This window comes from Felis catus, chromosome B2 (assembly GCF_018350175.1).
Source record: "Felis catus isolate Fca126 chromosome B2, F.catus_Fca126_mat1.0, whole genome shotgun sequence".
NCBI lineage: Eukaryota > Metazoa > Chordata > Mammalia > Carnivora > Felidae > Felis > Felis catus.
In genome coordinates this window covers 151,054,609-151,074,530 of record NC_058372.1, presented here as the reverse complement: position 1 = coordinate 151,074,530, position 19,922 = coordinate 151,054,609, and the positions used below count along the sequence as shown (strand labels likewise).

Below are 19,922 nucleotides of genomic sequence, written 5' to 3'. Positions count from 1 at the left end.
CCACCCCCAACACGCACCGAAGTATTCGGAAGGAAATCCTGGTACCGTGTACTTCTGGCTGTAAGTATTTCCGTACATAGTGTGTCTTCAAAGTAAGGACTCCTGGCCACGTGCTCCACATGCTCCTCAACGTAGTTTTGCCGGTACCTCCTTCTGGCTTCCCCCAAGCTCCCACCCTCTTCCTTCCCGCCCTCGCTCCCCCTCCTCCCACTCCCCTGCCTCGGCCTCCTTGCCGCTTCCCTCCCTCCTACCTCCTCCCTGCCACCTCCAACCACCTCTCCTCCAGGCCTCCCCAGCTCTCTCCTCCCCCACCCCCACCTGCTCTCCGGCCCCCTCTCCGCCTCCTGGGTGTCAGATAGGCTCTATCCACATTCCCTCTCTCCCCAGGCTCCCACCTCCCCCCCTCTGGCCCCCTCCCCGCCTCCACCAGCTTCTCCTTCCCCCCCTCTCCAGCCCCTGCCCCCTCCGGTCCCCTCCCCATCCCTGCCAGCCATTCAGTCCCTCCCCTCCCTCCCTCCCCCTCCAGCCCCTCCTCCCTCCCCCCTGTCCCACAGGCTCCATCCACAGGGGTCTCTATTTCACACCAGGCTTTCCAATTCTGGGACTTTAGCACTTGCCATTCTCCCTGACTAGAATGATCTTTCAGAAACTTCCTTATGAACGGCTTCTTGTCTTTCAGATCGTGGTTCATAGATCGTAACTTCACAGAGAACTCCAGCCCCCCATCCCTATCTCTGTAGTGTCCCCGTATTCTATCTGTCATGGCACAGAGTTCTCTAAATGTGCCCTGTGTGGTGCCCCTTGGTTGTGCTCCTCACTGCTCCTCCGGTGGAGTAGACGTGAGGGCAGGGGCTGTGCCCCAATGCTGGGCGGAAGGTGACCTGTTTCTGTCCCAACTACTGGGACACCAGGGGCGCTTCAGGGGAAGGGAAGAAGGCAGGTGATGACCAGCCTCCCGGGAAACAGATCCGGGATTTCCTGGACCACGTGATGCTATTAGCAGGATGTCTTCCGGTTTGCATGTGACACACGTCTGCGACCTATGGGCCCAGGAGTCGTGGCTTCGTCCGGAGTGCCACCCTCACTAGGTGACCGCTGGCCACGGTGCGACCGAAGCCCATGTCTGACCCCGAGACCCCGGGGAGGCACCTGCAGGGCTGCCGGGGCGTGTCTGGCCTCCGCCTGTTCTCCGGGGCCTCTGCGTGGCCCTGGTCTCAGCAGGGCTGGTACCCCCAGGGCCTGGGAAGAGCTCCCGTTCCCACGGGCCCGATTTACTTACTGTGCGATCAGTCTGTGAGCTGAGCTGCCTCAGCCCCAGAGCCTGCGGCCACGCTCGGCCCAGACACTCGATGGCGCTGGTTGCGGAGATGAACGCTGTCATGCATTTTGGGGCGGGTTAGCCGGAATGAAAGAGCCTGCTTTTTATGCCACTTTGTCTTCATGCCGAAGCAATGCAGGTCAGACTAGGCCAGTTTCATCACTTCCGTACTTTGGTGGGATACTCAGAAAGCTAGAAGGACACCGAGACTTAGAGTGACAATGACTAGAACCACGTTCGTAACGATAATGACACAATTTGCAAATCCGCAGTGGCTGTGCATGCCAGCAGCCGGCCCACGTGGGGTCGGGGAGGAGGACAGAGAGCGTGTGCGCTGACACTCCCAGCAGAGGTGGCTGATGTAAGGCTTGCGACTATGTTTCCGGAAGCTTCCTCCAAAGAGAATCGCGAAAGGAGAAAGCATTCCAGTCAGAAACAAGCGCAGCGTCCACTGTTGTTGGGACCGAGCACAGCACCTCCCCTCCGCCGGGACTGTGAGTAAGGCGCCTCCCCTCTGCCATCATCTGACCCCTTTGGGGCCTGTTTGAGCTACTGGCACAGAAGGATGCTTTCGTATTTTCCAGAGATGGTGTCTCGCGGGCACACCGTGGCCTCTGTGACGTGAGCCCGACTCTTGGGTGTGCTTATGTGTCCTGATCTCCATTAAGTGGAAGGGGGTGGGGGGCTCAGGGCTTGCCGGAGACAGTCTGGGCCGCGGGCCAGCACGGCCGGTGGGAGTACACTGGGCGCAGACTCGTGTATTCATCAACGGTGTAGACGCAAATGTGCGGGAGGCCGTGGGACCCTCCGAACCTTCCTTTTGAACTCCCTTCTTGTCCCTTCCTCCCTTGCCCAGTTGTGCCTCGCGCCAGGTGTGGGTGGTCTTCGATCAGGCAGGCAGCCCGCCCTCCGCTCATCCACCGCGTCTTAAAGCCAGAGCGCGGTTGTCTAAGCTGTTTAAATACATCTGGGCCACACTTACCACGCCTCATTTCCTGGGATAAGTGAACTACTGGAAAATGTCTCATTGCTTTTTAATTTTGCCTTTGCTTTTCCATGATTTATGTCTGACTATAAAAGAAAGAAAGGGAAAGAAATTTCTAAATATGAGTCTTTTTTTTCTCCCTTTTGCTAACTTTAAGAAATGGAGATACTTCAAGGAATTCTTGCATGGCTCCGATGCCTTTCAGTTGTCGGACCCAAGAGAAGCTAAGAACAAGTCTCTGAGTTTCATAATTTTTTTTATGTTTATTTATATTAGAGAGAGGGAGGGGCAGAGAAAGAGGGAGACAGGATCCAAAGCAGGCTCCAGGCTCTGAGCGCTCAGCACAGGGCCCGACGTGGGGCTCGAACCCACGGGCCGCGAGATCATGACCTGAGCTGAAGTCGGACGCTTCACCGATTGAGCCACGCAGGCGCCCCAGTAAGTCTTTGAGTTTGAAACTAAATGGTGAAGGAGGAAGATGGCCACCAGGCAGCGTTACCTTACGGCTGGCGTGCCAGGAGACCTGTGTTCGCTCTTCCCTTCTGAACGGTTTTATCCGCTGGCCCTCATTGCCCTTTGGCACCGATGGGAATGTAGGAGCGCGCCGTACTGCCGGGTGACAAATCAATGACTAAGTATCAGTCACAGGTGGGGCCCTGAAATCACTTGATTCTATCTGTAGCCTAAAGAAAATGGGACTTGCTGAACATTAGAGAGTCAGTTCTTAGCAGGACAAGTATCAGGAAGTCCCCAGGGTCCTGTCAGTCCTGTTCGCCCACCAAACTATGGTGGTCTTTCTGGACGATTTAGAATCTTACCTCTGAATGGTTACATAAGGCATCTTATAAAATTATACTTTAAATGGTTCACAGAAAAATTCAAAAGACATTTATGGAAATCTTTCATACGAAAGTAGCCTTATAGGTGAGTAGAAACTGCAAATATAGGCGACCCACGAACCACACAGGTTTGAACCGTGCCAGTCCACTTGTATGTGGATTCTTTCAATAAGTACAGTACATACCGTAAAGGTATTTCTCGTATGATTTTCTCGGTAACGTTTTCTTTTCTCTAGCATATTTTATTGTAAGAATACAGTATGTAATGCATATACAAAATATGTTTTTATGGACCATTTATGTTACTGGTAAGGCTTGCGGTCAACATTAGATTGTTGTGCTTAGGTTTTTGGGGGGGGTCAAAAGTTATATGTGTATATTTGACTGTGCAGAGGTCATCACCCCTAACCTCCCATATTACAAGGTCTGCTGTAATTTCAAGTTTTACCTGGCTGAGAAATGTGTGTACCCAGATGTTGGAATCGGTGAAGTTACCAAGTAGGGAGCTGACCAAGGAAAAAGAGAGGAGGCTCCAGGTACTGAAATCAGAAGTAGGGACACGCTGCTGACCTCACTGACGAGCTGTGGGCAGGGGTAGGTGAGGAGGGTAGGCAGCTTGAGTCAATGGAAGAATTCATAGAAAGGTGCAAATTATTGACAGTGACTTAAGAATAAATAGGAAAATTTAAGAGATTTATAACAACTAAAGAGCTTAAATTAGAAGAATAATTAAACAACTTCCCACAAAGGAAATACTGGGACGAGATGGGTTCACCAGTGACTCCTACCAAACATTTAAGGAAGAATTAATGCCACTTCACAAACTTTTCCAAGAGATTAGAGGGGACACCAGAACTTCCTCAATGAGGCCAGTATCACCCTGATTACAGATTTAACAAAATCAGAAGAGAAAACTAGCACCAGTGTTTCTCATGAATGTAGCTGCAAAAATCCTCAATAACTAGCGAATCAAATGCCTCCATATTGTAGAAGTGAGCTTTATCCCAGGAACGCAAGGTCGGGTTAACAAATGAGAACAAATTAACACAATACATCCCATCAACAAATAAAACAAAGCATGCGGTCGTCTCACAGACACAGAAAAATCATTCGACAAAATTATGGCCCGTTTATGAATGATTCAAACAGCAGTGACCACACAACTTCCCCAGCCTGATAAAGTCCGTCTACAAAGACCCACAGCTAAATCTTTCTTAATTGATGGACAGAGGAAGAAGGGCAGGATGTCCACTCTTCACTATCATCTGTGGTCGTGCCGGCCGCTGTGGGTGGGACCGCGGGCAGGAAATGTATGCACGTGGGTGCTGACGTCTTGGGGATCACACCCTGTCGGGGGTCCACAGGTGCTCCCCGAGGCCGTCATCCCCCCAAGCACTGGGGGGTGGGAGCCTGGGCCTGGCGTGTGGCGGCTCTCTGAGAAGGGGGGACTGTTTCCTGTCCCTGTAGTGCCACTGCGTGCGGTGCCCAGACGTGGAGTCTCACCGTGTGCCACTGCCTCTGAGTTTCCTGTGTGGGCACGGGGACGTGTTTCCTTTTAAAGGCAGGCCTTGGCTCCAGTCGGCCACGTCTCTCAGGGCTCTTGCTCAGGAGAGGGAAGGAGTCCCGCTGGTCTCTGTTTCGTCCCCTCTGTCCCGTCCACGCAGGCACATCTCCGTAGTTGGCTCGTGGGCGTGGGAGACAAGACTCCTCTCGTGTCTGCCACTGGCCCCTCGGCCTCACCTCCTCTCCTCCGGTCACTCGCTGGCCCCGCCGTGCTGTGACCTTCCCACAAGCCACGTCCTCGCACACAGCTGGCCCGTTTCTTCCTTCTGGAAGACATGCTGTCCCCTGTCCCCCCGGCTAATCTGCCCCTCCATACCCCGCCTGCCCAGGCTTGCGCCCCTCAGGCCGCGCTCCCTCCCGGGCGCTGAGCCTCCCCCAGCCCCTCTGTAAACCTTACTTTACTTCCCTGCTCCCACTCTGCGCTGTCCTGCCCCACGAACCCTACCCCCACCCCGTCTAGCGCGTTGCCCTGCGGGGGCTCAGAGGTACCCGTCGGAGCGATGTCGGCAGCTCGATGGCTGCATCGTGACGCAGGTCCAGCGATAACCCCTCTTGGGCGTAACCTCATCCTGAGCGTTTACTTCTCCGTCCGTGTGACTGTCCCGGGGGCCCCGGTGAGGCATTGCGGGCGGGGAGCCCGAGCCTGACATTCTCATTTCAGGTAACGCACGGTGAAAAGGACGTATGTTACCCGCCCACCCTGACAGATGCGCGTTTGTCATATGAGAATTGGAAAATGCACGTAAAGCTGTTGAGTTTCGTGTGACCCAAGCTGACTCAAGCTGACGAACTTTCGAAGGTAGGCTCCGCGGCAGAGTGAGCGGGGAGCGAACGGCCCTCTTCTGCCCTTTGACGCCGAAGTGCCCTGTGGGCGCCTGTGTGGACCCCATGACCCGAGGGCAGAAGTACGGCCCGCGTGCGGGGCGCCCGGCCGACGGCCCCCCGCCTCTGCCCGCAGATGCACGGCCCGCGCGGTGGGCGGCCGTCTGACCGTCCAGAGGTGCTCGATGGCACGCCGGCGTGACAGATGGCCACGGTGGGAGCCAGGCGGGATTGGCTGCCGCGGGAACAGGCCACGAGCGTGCCGCCACGGGAGCGCGGTGATGGCAGAGAAACGCTAAGCACAAAGCCGCAGAGCTCACCTTGTGTTTCTGCCGTGGTGTGATGGCGGCAGGAAGGTCCGATTCTGTTCGCGTCCACGCGGGGAGAGAGCGCGTGTGGAGACAACCGCTGTGGAATCCAGGACTGCGAATGCGGCGAGGTGGCGTGGCTGACGCGAGTCAGGGCTGAGTGTTCACACTGACGTCCTTTACTGGTCGGAGGCGAAGATCCGCACAGACGAGCTCCGCGAGTAGACGGGCTGAAGGTCGAATATTGCTTTTGAGTCCAGAAAACACAGACGTCGCTGTTACTTTGGCAACCGTGGTACGTGGTGTTACGTTTGCACGTGTTTTACAGAAAAGCAGTTCCCTAGCGGTGGAATTCAGACGTGCGGCTCAGGACAACTTTAGAACTCAACCTCTTGGTACTTGCTGTCCTGTTCTCGTTTAAGTCACAGCGTGGCGCGGTCGTGTGCATTGTCCGCGAGGGGCGGCGGGGAGGCAGGGCCCCGGGAGCTCCGACCTGCTGCCAGGACCGGCCCGTGACCCGGCCGCAAACACCCTCAGCCCGGCACCCACCGCCCGTGAGTGCGCGCACAAAACCCCAGGAGCAGAGCCGAGCGTGTGCCGTGGTTTTGCACAGTGGAGGCCGTGCGCTCCCGTCCTGCGGCTGCACGTGTGGGACGGCGGAGGGGCTGGCGGTAGCAGTCAGGGGTAGACGTGTCTGTGAATTTGCACGTGGGTGGAGTGGGAAGACAGAGGCAGTGTCTGACTTTGGCCCCGCGGGCTCGCCGCGGCCTCCCATACGGCAGGCTGTGCGTGAGGTTTCTGGGGCGGGAGCCGTGGCGCGGGACCCGTCGGTATGACAGACGCAGCTGCTCGTAGCTTTGGCCGCGGGGGACGGCGCCTGTCGTGACTGGCGGGTGTGGGTCTCCTCTCTGGCTGCTGCGGGCATCTGTTCCCGGTGGTCTGGCAAGGCTCTCGGCTCTGCAAACACTCACGGCCGCGGCCTCCAGCCTCGAGCACGGTGCGGTCACAGTGCAGGAATGTGACAGTTGGGCTGTAATTTGAGTCCTGCTCAGTTTCTTTGAAAACGACTTAGAAGCCCAACTTGAAAAACTTATCTTTAAATAAGTTGCAGCATTTCAGTGTCCTCAGCACATAGGATTCCCGTGACACATGGCTCTGTTCTGACGGGTGACTGCGCAGTGCTCGTGAGGTTCGTGAGTTATGAAAACGTGGCAACTGTGGCTTTCCACACACACAAGTAGCATTTGAGGGAACAGCTGTGTCATAGCAGGGAGCAGACCTCGTGGGAGGCGGCTGTCTAACGGCACCCCGGCCGGGGCCCCCCTCTCTCAGGGGTTCACGGAAGGACAGCCGGGGCTGGGGCACAGGCCACCTCGTGGCTCTGGGTCCCTCAGTCTTTTTACCGCCAGGGGGGAAAAAAGTCTGTTTTGGGCAGGATCCTGAGAATATGCAGTCATTTTATGGGAAATTTGAGGTGCAGATACACAAACAATACATTGGTGTAATTTTTAATTTTTTTAGCTTCATAGATGGTTTTATGTATTTGTTTATTATTTTAGAGAGAAAGAGATCGCACGTGTGAGCAGGGGAGGGGCAGAGAGAGAGAATCCCAAGCAGCCTCCGCACTCAGCACGGAGCTCGACGCCGGGCTCCGTCCCGCGACCCTGGGATCGTGACCTGAGCCGAGATCAAGAGTTGGATGCTCAACTGACAGAGTCCCCCGGGCGCCCCTATTTCTAATGCTTTCTGTACTTTCTCACATTTAAAAAGCATATCGTTCTGGAAAATGGAAAATACACATGAACAAGGGGAAGCAAAAACAACCACAGCAACTCTTATTAACTGTCCCAAACTCAGCTGCAACTGCTGTTACCGTGGTAACACGTAAACTTTCGGGTTGTCTTCTCCCGGATCTGTGTGGATGTGTCGATGCCTATACACTGACACAAGACGAGATCCTATGCAAACACAGTACTGGTTTTCACCAAATTAGCCTGGAGAGTTGCATCTCGCTCTACCTTATGGGCGTGCCACAGTTTAACTAATCCTGTGTTGTTGCGTTCAGGTAGCTCCTAACTTGTTTGGATGTACGCGCATTGCTGTGATGAACATCCTGGTAAATGAGTTTCTCGTGATTGTGTGATTACTTCCCCGTAATAACTTTTGTAAGAGTAACTGCCGAGTCAGCGTCCTCACTTTTTAACAGCTTTTGCCGAGTTTTCTCCAAAAACTTGGGGCCAACTTGTGTATCTTCTAATAGAGTGTGAGGAAAGGAAATGGTTTACGTCAAACAATAACAATTATTATTTAGACGGCATTTGTCAGCACAGGTCACAGACCTGGGCCCACACAGTCAAGGGCAGGAAGGGAATTAGCACGGGGCTTCAGGGCTTGTGGAAAGCACCCCTCACTTCCTGCGTCCACACTCACGAGGGGGCTTCTCGGAGCAGAAACTGTTTGGCTGTTAGCGCAGAAAGGAGCCCTGCGTGGTCGGGCAGTTATATTTCTTTTTTTGTGCATTATCTAGTGATGTTTTAAATGTTTTTCATTGAAATACCCCCTCTTTCCCCTTGGGATACTAACCCCTTACCATATGTTAGCACTCATTTTTCTCAGTTTGTGGTATTAAAAATTCTAAGATCTGTTTTTGTTTCAATTTTTTAATGTTTTTATTTGTTTTTGAGAGAGAGAGAAACAGAGCACGAGCAGGGGAAGGGCAGAGAGAGAGGGAGACACAGAATCCGAAGCGGGCTCCAGGCTCCGAGCTGTCAGTACAGAGCCCGACGCGGGGCTCAAACTCACGAACCATGAGGTCATGACCTGAGCCGAAGTCAGACGCTCAACCGACTGAGCCACCCAGGCACCCCCTGTCTTTGTTTTTAGACTTAGGAGAATTTTCCCCTCAGATGACATATTCATTGATATTTCCTAATTTTTTTCTTGTTTGTTTACATGTATGGTACTAGGTAAGTCTATTACCGATTTATTTTTCTCCCAAAGGATTAGCCAGGCACCCAAATTACTTTTTTCCTCACTAATTTGAAATGCCAAACCTTTCATATGATATTCTCGTCTCTGTTACTTCACGTTATTTTCTGTTCCAACACCGTCCCGACACAGTTCACCACCTTTGATAATGTAGCCTTATAATAACTACTCCTCAATATCCCTTTTAAAAAGCTTTGCTTAGTTCTTTTAAAAATAATTTCATAGGGGCGGGCCCCTGGGTGGCTCAGTCCGTTAAGTGACTGACTCTTGAATTTGGCTCAGGTTGTGACCTCACGGTTTGTGACTTCAAGTCCCACATCTGGCTCCATGCTGTCTGCTTGGTACACTCTTTGTCTCTCTTTCTCTTTCTCTCTCTCTCTCTCTCTCTCTCTCTCTCTCTCTCTCTCTCTCTCTGTGTGTCTCCCCCGCTCATACACACACATTCTCTCTCTCAAAATAAACTTAGAATAATAAATTTATAATGCAAAATGTCAAGTGCATCTAAGAGTGGGAAGAATACCTTGATGACCCTGGTGTTTCCATCCCCACCTCACACAGTTAGCAGCCCCCAGCCAGTCTGTTCACCTCTTCCGGCCTTTCCTCACAATTTTTTTTGAGGCAAATCCCAGATGGCATTTCATCTGTAAATATTTCAGTGTGTATCTTCATTGGCTGTTTTTATTGATACATAATTTACATGACTTAAAATTTACCACTTTTCTCTGTGCGGTTCAGCTGGCCTGAGCGTATGTATATATTGTGTAACCACTACCAGCGTCCATCCGTTCCAGCATAGCTCCATCACCCCGGAAAGAAACCTGTACGTATTAGCAGCTGGTCCCAATTCCCACAGCCCCAGATCCCTGGCCACCACCGGCCTTCCTCCCGTCTCCTGGGTTTGCCTTTCCTGACTGTGTCACGTGAGTGGAGTCCTACAACATGTGTCCTTTTGTGTCTGCTGTATCCGTGCAGTAGACGTCTCTACACCTCATTCCTTCTCATGGCTGAAAACGATTCACGGTTTGGATAGCCCACATCTGGCTTATGGACCTTTGGGGTGTTTCCACTTTGCGGCTGTAGTGGATAACGCGGCTGTGAAGATTCAGGCACATGTTTTTGTGTAAACGTATCTTGTCCGTCCTCTTGTGTATGGACCTGGGAGTGGAGTTTCTGGGTCGTGTGGTAATTCTGTTTTTAACCATTGGAACAGATGCCAAACTTTTATATATGGTGGCTGCATTATTATTATTTTTAAATGTGTATTTATTTTGAGAGAAAGAGAATAAGTGGGAGAAGGGCAGAGAGAGGGAGAGAGAGCGGGGGAGGGGCAGAGATAGAGGGAGAGAGAGAGCGGGGGAGGGGCGGAGATAGAGGGAGAGAGAGAGCGGGGGAGGGGCAGAGAGAGAGGGAGAGGGAGAGGGAGAATCCCAGGCAGAGCCTGACACAGAGCTTGATCTCACCAACTGTGAGACCACGACCTGAACCGAAATCAAGAGTCGGACACTTAAGGGGTGCCTGGGTGGCGCAGTCGGTTAAGCGTCCGACTTCAGCCAGGTCACGATCTCGCGGTCCGTGAGTTCGAGCCCCGCGTCGGGCTCTGGGCTGATGGCTCAGAGCCTGGAGCCTGTTTCCGATTCTGTGTCTCCCTCTCTCTCTGCCCCTCCCCCGTTCATGCTCTGTCTCTCTCTGTCCCAAAAATAAATAAAAAACGTTGAAAAAAAAAATTAAAAAAAAAAAAAAAAAGTCGGACACTTAAGTGACTGAGCCACCCAGGCACCCCGGCTACATTATTTTAGATTCCCGCTAGCAATGTGTAAGGGTCTTGATTTCTCCACCTCTTTGCCAGCACTTATTTTTGATTTTTTTATTATAGCGTTTCTAGTGAGTGTGAAATGGTATCTTGTGGTTTTGATGTGCGTTTCTCCTGATGATTCATTAATGTTGAATGTCTTTACATGTACTTATTTGCCATCTCTGTCTGTACATCTTCTTTGGAGCAAACCTTTTCTTTGGGGAAGTTCTACTCAAATCTTTTTGAGAAATTCTGTTGAAATCTTTTGTCCATTTTTAATTGGGTGGTTTGACATTTACTATTTAGTTTTCATAGTTCTTTATATTTCCTGGTTATCAGATCCTCATCAGATGTAAACCTGGAAACTATTTTCTCTCATCCTGTGGACTGCCTTTTCACTTTTCTTTATAACATCCTCCCAACATGTGAAGTTATTAAATTTTCTGCGTCACGTGAAGTAAGGGTCCAAATCTACCCCCCCTTCTTTTGGGGGCTTGTACATAGGTGGTTATTTCATACCATTGGTTGAAAGGTTCTTCTCCTTTATTGAATAGTCTTGGAACCCTTGTTAGAAATCAATTGACCGTGGATTATAGGTGTATTTCTGGGCTCTCAACTCTATCCTGTGCCTCTTTATGTCCGTCCCTAGGCCACTGCCAATGCTCTCTTGTTTACTGTAGCTTTGTAGTCAGTGTGGAAAGTGGGAAGTGTGAGTCTTCCAACTTTGTTTTTTTTTTTCCAATGTTGTTTTGGCTATTCAGAGTCTCTTGCAGTTCCATATGAGTTTTAGGATCAGATTGCCGTTTTGAACATACAAAAAATTTTGATAGGGATTACATTGAATTCTCTAACTGAATTTGGGGAGTATTGCCATTATAACAATATTGTTTCCCATTTATGATTATGGGATGCCTTTCTGTTTATGGAGATCTTATTTAATTTCTTACAACAACGTTTCATAGTTTTCACTGTAATGGCCACGCATATATTTTGTTATATTAACTCCTGGGTATTTTATTCTTTTTGATGCTGATATAAATTGGTTCCTTGATTTGAGAATGTTCACTGGTAATATATAGACCTGTAACTAATTTTTGTATACTGATCTTGTATTCCACAACCTAGTTGAAGTAGTTTATTAGCTGTAGTAATTATTTTTAATCAATTTTTTTAACTTTTATTGTATAAGATCACGTCATACGCAAATAGAGATAGTTTTACTTCTTCCTTTCCATTCTAGATGGCTTTTATTTCCTTTTATTGTCTCATTGCTCTGGCTGGAACCTCTAGTACAATGTTGTATGGAAGTTCTGAAAGCAGACGTCCTTGTCGTGTTCCAGATCTTAGGGGGAAAGTTGTCAGTCTTTCACCATTCAGTCTGTCCTTCATATTTACCTATTTAGTTACTCTTGCTGGTGTCCCTGTGGGCTTGTTGTTACCTGGTGTCTGTCCATTCAGCCTGAAGGGCTCCCTCCAGCATTGGTTGTAGGGAAGGTATGCTAGCGACACACTCTCTTAATGTTTATCTGGGGATAGCTTACTTTCTCCTGTATTTTCAAAGGATAGATATGCTGGGTATAGGATGATTGACTGAAAGATTTTTTGTTTCTTTCAGCACTTTGCATATGGCACCCTGATGCCTTTTGGACTCCATGATTTCCAGTGAGAAATCAAATGTTAATCTTATTTATGATCAGGTGTACACGATGAATTGCTTCTGTCTTGCAGCTCTCAAGACTTTTTGTCTTTGAAAATGTTCTTTATAATGTATCCAGGTATTCTGTGAGTTTATTTTATTTGGAGTCTGTTGAGTTCCTGGATGTGTCGATTAATGGTTCTCATCAAATTTGGAAAATATTCAGGTATTATTTCTTCAAATGTTCTTACTACTCCTTTCTCTTCATGCTTTCTTTCTGGGACCATCATTGTGTTGTGTTGTACATTTGTGTGTTTTGGTACATTAGATGGTGTCCCACAAGCTCTGCTCCTTTTTCTTCATTCTTTTTCCTTCTAGTCTTCAGATTGGATGCTCAGCTGACCTGTGTTAAAGTTCTCTGGTTCTTCCTTCTGTTCATCTGAGTCTGCTGGTGAGCCCCTTTACTGAATTTTTCATTTCAGTTATTGTGCTTTCCAATTTTGGAATTTCTATTTGGTTCCTCTTTCCAATTCCTAACTCTGTTGATATATTTGAAAACATTTTTTAATGTTTATTTATTTTTGAGAGAGAAAGACAAACAGAGAGAGAGAGGGAGAGCGTGAGCGGGGTAGGGGTAGAGAGAGAGGGAGACTCAGAATCTGGAGCAGGCCCCAGGCTCTGAGCTGTCAGCACAGAGCCCGACACGGGGCTCAAACTCATGAGCAGTGAGATCCTGACTTGAGCTGAAGTTGGACACTTAACTGACTGAGCCACCCAGACGCCCTTAACTCTGTTGATATTTTAAATTTGGTGAGACATCATTCTCAAACTTTCTGTTAGTTCTTTAGGCATGGTTTCCTTTTTGCCTCTTGAACATATTTGAAGTAGCTGATCAGAGTCTGTCTGGAAAACCCAATGTCTGGGCCATAGTTTCCTGTTTGCTTGCATGCCTTATACTTTTTTGTCGTTGTTGAAAACTTATTATTTGAACATTATAAAGCAATCCCTCTGTAGAAATCAGATTCTCTCCCATTCCCAGAGTGCTTTGTAATTACTGCTTATAGTTGTTTTCATTCACTTTTTTTTACTGACTTTTCTGAACTAATTCTGTACATTCTGTATGTATTACTTGTCATTTGTGGCCATTTAAGTCTATATCCAGTCAACTTAGCTGTGAACCAACGAGAAGACAGATTTTGATTTCCTTATATGCCAAAGACCAAGTAATTTCCCTCTTTGAATAGGAGTTGTGTGTGTGTGTGTGTGTGTGTGTGTGTGTGTGTGTGTGTGTTGAACACTCAGCCAAGCAGTATACGATACTTTCTCATCAGTTATTCCTAGAGCCTCAGGGTCATCCAGAAGCGAGCACTTAGTGCCTTCCCAGGTCTTTCCTGAGCATGTGGATGGCCCTAAGCATGCATGTGGACTTTTAGATCTCCAGGAACACAGCGGAACTTTTCACGCTCTTATGGCTGCCTTCCCTTCCGAGGTTTCTGCTTTGACTGTTGTTTCCCCAAATGTTATCTATCACCCGGCCAGCAGCAGACTAAAGCATTAGCCTGTGACTGGTGTAGACAAATGCTTTAGCCCTGACCGGGCCTGAGTTGCATAAGACAGGACGAGCCTTCTGGGAGACATCATCAGACAAGTCAAAGTAAACGATCAAAATTCTTGCGAATGAGATCCATTCTGCTCCAGCCCGTGTAGGCAGCACAGGTAGTTATTTTCATGGCTGCTGCTGAGCCAGGGAGCCGGAGTGGACAGGAGTGTGGCAGCACCCAGAGCCTTGGGATTCCTGCCGGGAATGGACCAGTGGCCGGAGCTCTTGTGTTGAGTAAACGCTCTAACGGTTGCTGCGAACCTTTGACCGGCTCTCAGATGTGTGAAGAAAAGCTAATCCTGAGAGTTATGCCAGTGTCTTACTGCTTTCGTGGAAGCACACAAAGCGGAGTTTCTTATTTTTCTGCTGTTTTGCCTTTAGCTATTCTTACAATTTCCTTCTCCAGCTGAATATTAGAGTTACTTACTTATACTTAGATTTTGATTAGGATCATATTCAATCTTGGGATCAATTTTCAGTGAATTGAGATCTTTATAACTTGAATATTTCATCCAGGACCATGATATGCTTTTCTGCTTATTGCGGTTATGTGTTTCTTTATGAGCTATTTCAAGAATATAGAGTCCCTTCGCGATTTTAAGTTTTTGCCTCCTTATTTTGCTTCTATTTTTCTAAAAAATTTATAATAGGTGAGTACATAATAAATACGTATACTCGTTTGTACTTACAATACTAACATCTTTTTTCTGTTGTCCTAAGAATGTATTGTCTGTATGAAAGAAAGCTGTTCATTTGCAAATAATTCTTTTCTTGAATATTTTTATTCACATGACATCCTTAAGTTTTTTCTTAAGTAAACAGTCATACAAATAGGGATAATTTTGACACCTAATTTTCAAATTTATGCTTCTTATTTTCTTTTGTTCCAGAATTTCATCAGATAGCATTTCCAAACTTTGCTCTATCCGTGTGGTCACGGCAGGCATCCCTGTTTAATTCTGGTCTGTTTTGGATGTAGTTTTTAAAAGTATAAAACAATAAAATTTCTAGCAATGGAGAAATTTCATTAACTGTAGATATGGTATATATGAGTTTACTAGAAATGACTATAGGATGCAAACATTAAGCATGCTTCTTGCTGTTGGCTTGAACTTTTCTTCATCATTTACAAGAAGAATCGTGTTTTGCTAAGAGCTTTATGTATCCTTACCATTATTCTTTCTGCATTTTCTTTTGTTATTGTGAGATGAAACACAGGAAGGACATGTATATCAAACGAGTGCATACAACTCCGTGATTTGTCATTGAATCTTGTACTAACATCGTTTGTATCCGTTTCCCCCAAAGCTACTTGTATTCTAGCCCTGATGATCATCATCTCCTTGGTTTTATTTTAACTTTGAAAACCTACATCCCTGTAACGTATTCCTCCCTGTTGAACTTTTTATACATGGCACACAGTGTATTTTCCCTTGTTTTGATCTTTATGATTAATGCTATCTCGCACATTCTCACATGTCAACACACTTCAGTCGTTTATATAGCTACGACAGGAACGATGGGTCGTAGGTGTGGGTGTGGTCAACCGTAGCAAATAAAGCCAGGGTTCCAGAAAGGCTGTACCAAGTTAAAGACCCGTCATCCACGGACGAGTTTCAGGAGCTGCTTATACCCAACACTTGGCGTTTTAATTTCATTCTTTCTGATGTGCATGCAGTGGGATTGCTTGTGGCTTAAATGAACATTTTCTGGTTAATATGGTTGAGTGCTTTTGAAGATGTGTATTTTTTATTAGGGTATGATCTCTTACTTATTTACTTTTTTTGAAGATCAGCTTTTTGTTGAACAGGTCACAGGAGAGGCTTAGTTCATTTACAAATAACATCGTCGGAGTCCTCTGTTTCTTTCTTTGCTTTCACCTCGTTTTCCTCCTCTGGGGCAGCCATGGTGGAGGGCCAGGGCCTCCCTCTGGGGCAGCACCAGCTGCCGGGGCCCCTGTCCAGCGGCCCCTACACCGTGGGTGAGGCTCCCTACGCTGACGGTGGTCAGGGTCTTTGCAAGCAAGCCCGGCCGGAAAGACTGGACGTTTATACCCGCTGCTCTAAGGGGGGCATTGTTTTTAACCTGGCGCAGGGTGAGGGCCAGGTCGACCAGGTGAGCTCTGAGAGGGAGGCTGAGGGTGGACGAGGGTCGCGTGGGTGCCGCCGGGTGCAGGAAGGGCCTGCTCCGGCGCGGCCTTGGCATCCTCGGAAGGACTGAGCACTTCAGCGGCAGCTGAGGAAAAGTAGGGTGTGATCACGTATGAAGTGTCTGTGGTGTGCCACCCATTTTATTTTGTCTGTTTATCTTTATGTTGTTGATTTGTAAGAAGTTTTTACAAATTCTGTTAGTTTTACGCGTTGACCGCGTCCTCCCCAAATTGTTGACTTGGCTCACTACTCTAGTTTTGGCGTGAATTGATAAGATGTATGTATATATGGACGGATGGACACAGTCCAGTTGATTAATTCATTTTATGCCTGTGTCTTCGGGTCCTGTTTAAGAAGTGGTTTGTCTTGGGACACCTGGGTGGCTCAGCCGGTTGAGTGTCTGACTTCGGCTCGGGTCATGATTTTACGGTTCCTGAGTTCGAGCCCCGTGTCGGGCTCTGTGCTGACAGCTCAGAGCCTGGGGCCTGCTTCAGAGTCTGTGTCTCCCTCTCTCTCTCTGCCCCTCCTCAGCTCGTGCTCTCTCTCTCTCTCTCTCTCTCTCTCTCTCAAAAGTAAATAAACATTAAAAAAAAGTTGTTTGTCTTGCAAAGCATGGGGACTGTCTCCTTGATTACCTGCAGAACCCTTATTGTGGTGCCTTTCACATGGGGCTTTCAGTCGGAAGTTATCTGGTGAAGGGGGTGAAGGAGGTGCCGAGGTCACAGTTGTTTTTCTCATCTGGCTGAGTCCTCCCGGCGCATCGGCGCATCCAGGGAGACCACCTGCCCTCCCCGCCCCTCAGCGCCTGTACCTCTCGGCCCCTCTGGCGGGCAGCGGGGCTGCTGGGACCTGTTGCTTTTCACAGGAATTCTAAATAATATTGTTTCCGTGAAAGATACCTTACGGGGATTGGACTGGAATGAAATGGAATCCATAGATCGGTGGGACGATGTCTCCACAATCTTGATTCTTCTGGTCTGTGAACCGGCGTTCTTTTCTGTTTATTTCGGTTTTGTCTTGCTGCTTTACGATTTTCTGTGTAGGATGTCTTGTGACACCTTTCGGTAACTTGCTTTTGGCTACCTGAAATTTCAGATGCTATTTAAAATGGTGCCTTTTAAAAAATTGTCAATGTTTTTGTTCATATATAGAAATAGAATTTTTAATATTCCACATTCAGCAATCTTGCTAAACTCTGTTGTTAGGAAAATATTTTAGTATAGTCTCTTCTACATAATCATATAACCTATGACTAATGAGAATTTTATTTCTCATACATATAATTTGTAAATGATGATGGCTTTTGGCTTACTTTAAAATCCTTTCACTTTTTGTCTTTCTTTTCTTCTTTCCTGGGGTGGCTAAGTCTTCCAGCACCGTGTTAAATGGAGGTGGTGGGATCTCGTTCCCAATCTCATGGGGAATGTTTTCAATATCTCACCATTAGGTTTTTATGTTTGTTGTAGATTCTTTTTAGTATCATCACTTTTTATAATTACTCTTTGTCACATAAAGAAATTGCCTTTATTTCTTCTAGTTTTCTAAGCTTAACACTATCTCTGCAGCTATCGAAATGATATTTTTTCCCCTGTTAATTTGGTAGGTTAGAATGATGTTTTTAAAAATGTTAAACCAACTTTATTTTTAGGATAAATCCAAATTGGTCTTAATATATTACCCTTGTAATATATGGAGGGATTTATTTTGCATGTAAAAAATTTATCTTCATGATTGAGTGGGCTTATGTGTGTATATATATTATCTTTAATCATTATATATATTTTTTTACATTCTTGAAAAATAACTTCACTTACAAAGTATGGACGAGCCAGAGGAAAATTTCTTTTGGTTAAAATTAACATTTATTTATGTATTGTTTTTTACATTTGATCCTCAAACTTTATTCATCTTATTTTTTATTCTAAGTTTTTAAAATTTTAAGATACTGTGTTAGTTTCGGGTCTACAATACAGTGATCCAACACTTCTCTACATTTCTCAGTGCCTTTCACAAGTGTGCCCTTAATCCCCATCACCTATTTCACACATCCCTCCCCCACCCACAAACACCAGTTTGTCCTCTGTGTTTAAGAGTCTGCTTTCTTGTCTCTTGTCTTTGTTTTTTCGCTTGTTTTGTTTCTTAAATTCCACATGTGAGTGGAATCATACAGTATTTGTCTTTCTCTGACTGACTTATTTCCCTTAGCGTAATAGTCTCTAGCTCCTTCCATATTGTTGCAAATGGCAGGATCTGACTTTTTTCATGGCTGAGTAATATTCATTGTGTACGTACACCACATCGTCTTTATCCATTCACCAGTCAATGGACACTTAGGCTGTTTCCATATCTTGGCATGTTGGCTATTGTAAATAATGTTGCGACAAACGTAGAAGTGCATATATTTTTTTGAATTAGTGTTTTCATTTTCTTTGGTAGTGAAATTCCTGGATCATATGGTCATTCTATTTTTAATTTGTTGAACAACCTCCATATTGTTTTCCACAGTGGCCGTACCAATTTACATTCCCACCAATGGTTTATGAGGGTTGCTTTTTCTCCACGTCCTCACCAACACCTGTTACTTCTTGTGTTTTTCTGTCAGCCATTCTAGCAGGTGTGAGGTGGTGTCTCATTGTGGTTTTGATTTGTATTTCCCCGATGACTGGTGATGTTGAACATCTTTTCATGTGTCTGTTGGCTGTCTGTATGTCTTCTTTGGGGAAATGTCTATTCAGGTCCTTTGCCCATTTTTAAATTGGATTATTGTTATTATTTTTTTAATGTTGAGTTGTATAAGTTCTTTATATATTTTGGATACTAACCCCCTATCAGATATATCATTTACAAATGTCTTCTCCTCCATGGGTTATCTTTTTGTTTTGTTGATGGTTTTCTTCACTGTGCAAAAGCTTTTTGTTTTGGTGTAATCCCAATAGATTATTTTTGCTTTTGTTTCCTTTGCCTCGGGGCACTTATCTAGAAGAATGTTGCTACAGACGATGTCAAATAAATTACTGCCTGTGTTTTCTTCTAGGAGTTTTATGGTTTCTGGTCCCACATTTAGGTCTTTAATCCATTTTGAGTTTATTTTTGTGTGTGGTGTAAGAAAGTTATCCGGTTCCATTCTTTTGCACATAGCTGTTCAGTTTTCCCGATACCATTTGTTGAAGACAGTCTTTTTCCCATTGCATAGTCTTTCCTCCTTTGTCGAAGATTAAATGACCATAAATTGTGGGTTTATTTCTGAATTTTTTTATTATGGTCCATTGATTTATGTGTCTCTTTTTGTGCCAGTATCATACTGTTTTGATTACTCTAGCCTTGTACCATATCTTGAAATCTGGGATTGTGGTACCTCCAGATTTTTTTCTTTTGCGGGATTGCTTTGGCTATTTGAGGTCCCTGTGGTTCCATACGAATTTCAGGATTGTTTTTTCTAGTTCTATAAAAATGCTGTTGGTATTTTGATGGGGATTGCATTGAATCTGTAGACTGATTTGTGCCATATGGACATTTTAACACTATTAATTCTTCCAACCCATGAGCATGGTGTATCTTTTCATTTGCTTACATATTCTTCAGTTTCTTTCATCAATGTTTTATTGTTTTTGGAGTATAAGTCTTTCACCTCCTTGGTTAAGTTCATTTCTGAGTTTTTGATTATTTATATGCAATCATCAATAAGATCATTTTCTTAATTTCTCTTTCTGCTACTTCATTGTCAGTATGTACAAATACAACAGATTTATGTATATTAATTTTGCATCCTGTGACTTTACTGAATTCATTTATCAGTTCTAGTAGTTTTCTGGTGGAATCTTTATAGTTTTCTACATATAGTACCATGTCATCTGCAAATAGTTCCAGTTTTATTTCTTCCTTACCAATTTGAATGCATTTTATTTCTCTTCCTTTTTTTAA

The 19,922-nt window shown here is 46.4% G+C and overlaps 1 protein-coding gene across 27 annotated transcripts in view; it reads left to right on the top strand.

Annotated features, from left to right (window-relative positions):
- Window positions 1-19,922, top strand: part of WDR27 (WD repeat domain 27) — a 186,012-nt gene that overhangs the window by 111,770 nt on the left and 54,320 nt on the right. The window contains exon 26 of one of the 27 annotated variants that reach the window (XM_045058403.1): window positions 7,395-8,491. The exons of 25 other annotated variants lie outside the window; for them this stretch is intronic. In XM_045058403.1, the coding sequence (XP_044914338.1) occupies window positions 7,395-7,511 (117 nt within the window). In that variant the 3' untranslated portion in view covers window positions 7,512-8,491. Of the gene's footprint in view, window positions 1-7,394; window positions 8,492-19,922 lie in introns of those variants that run through there. One more of the 27 variants, XR_006598513.1, reaches the window with a different exon arrangement.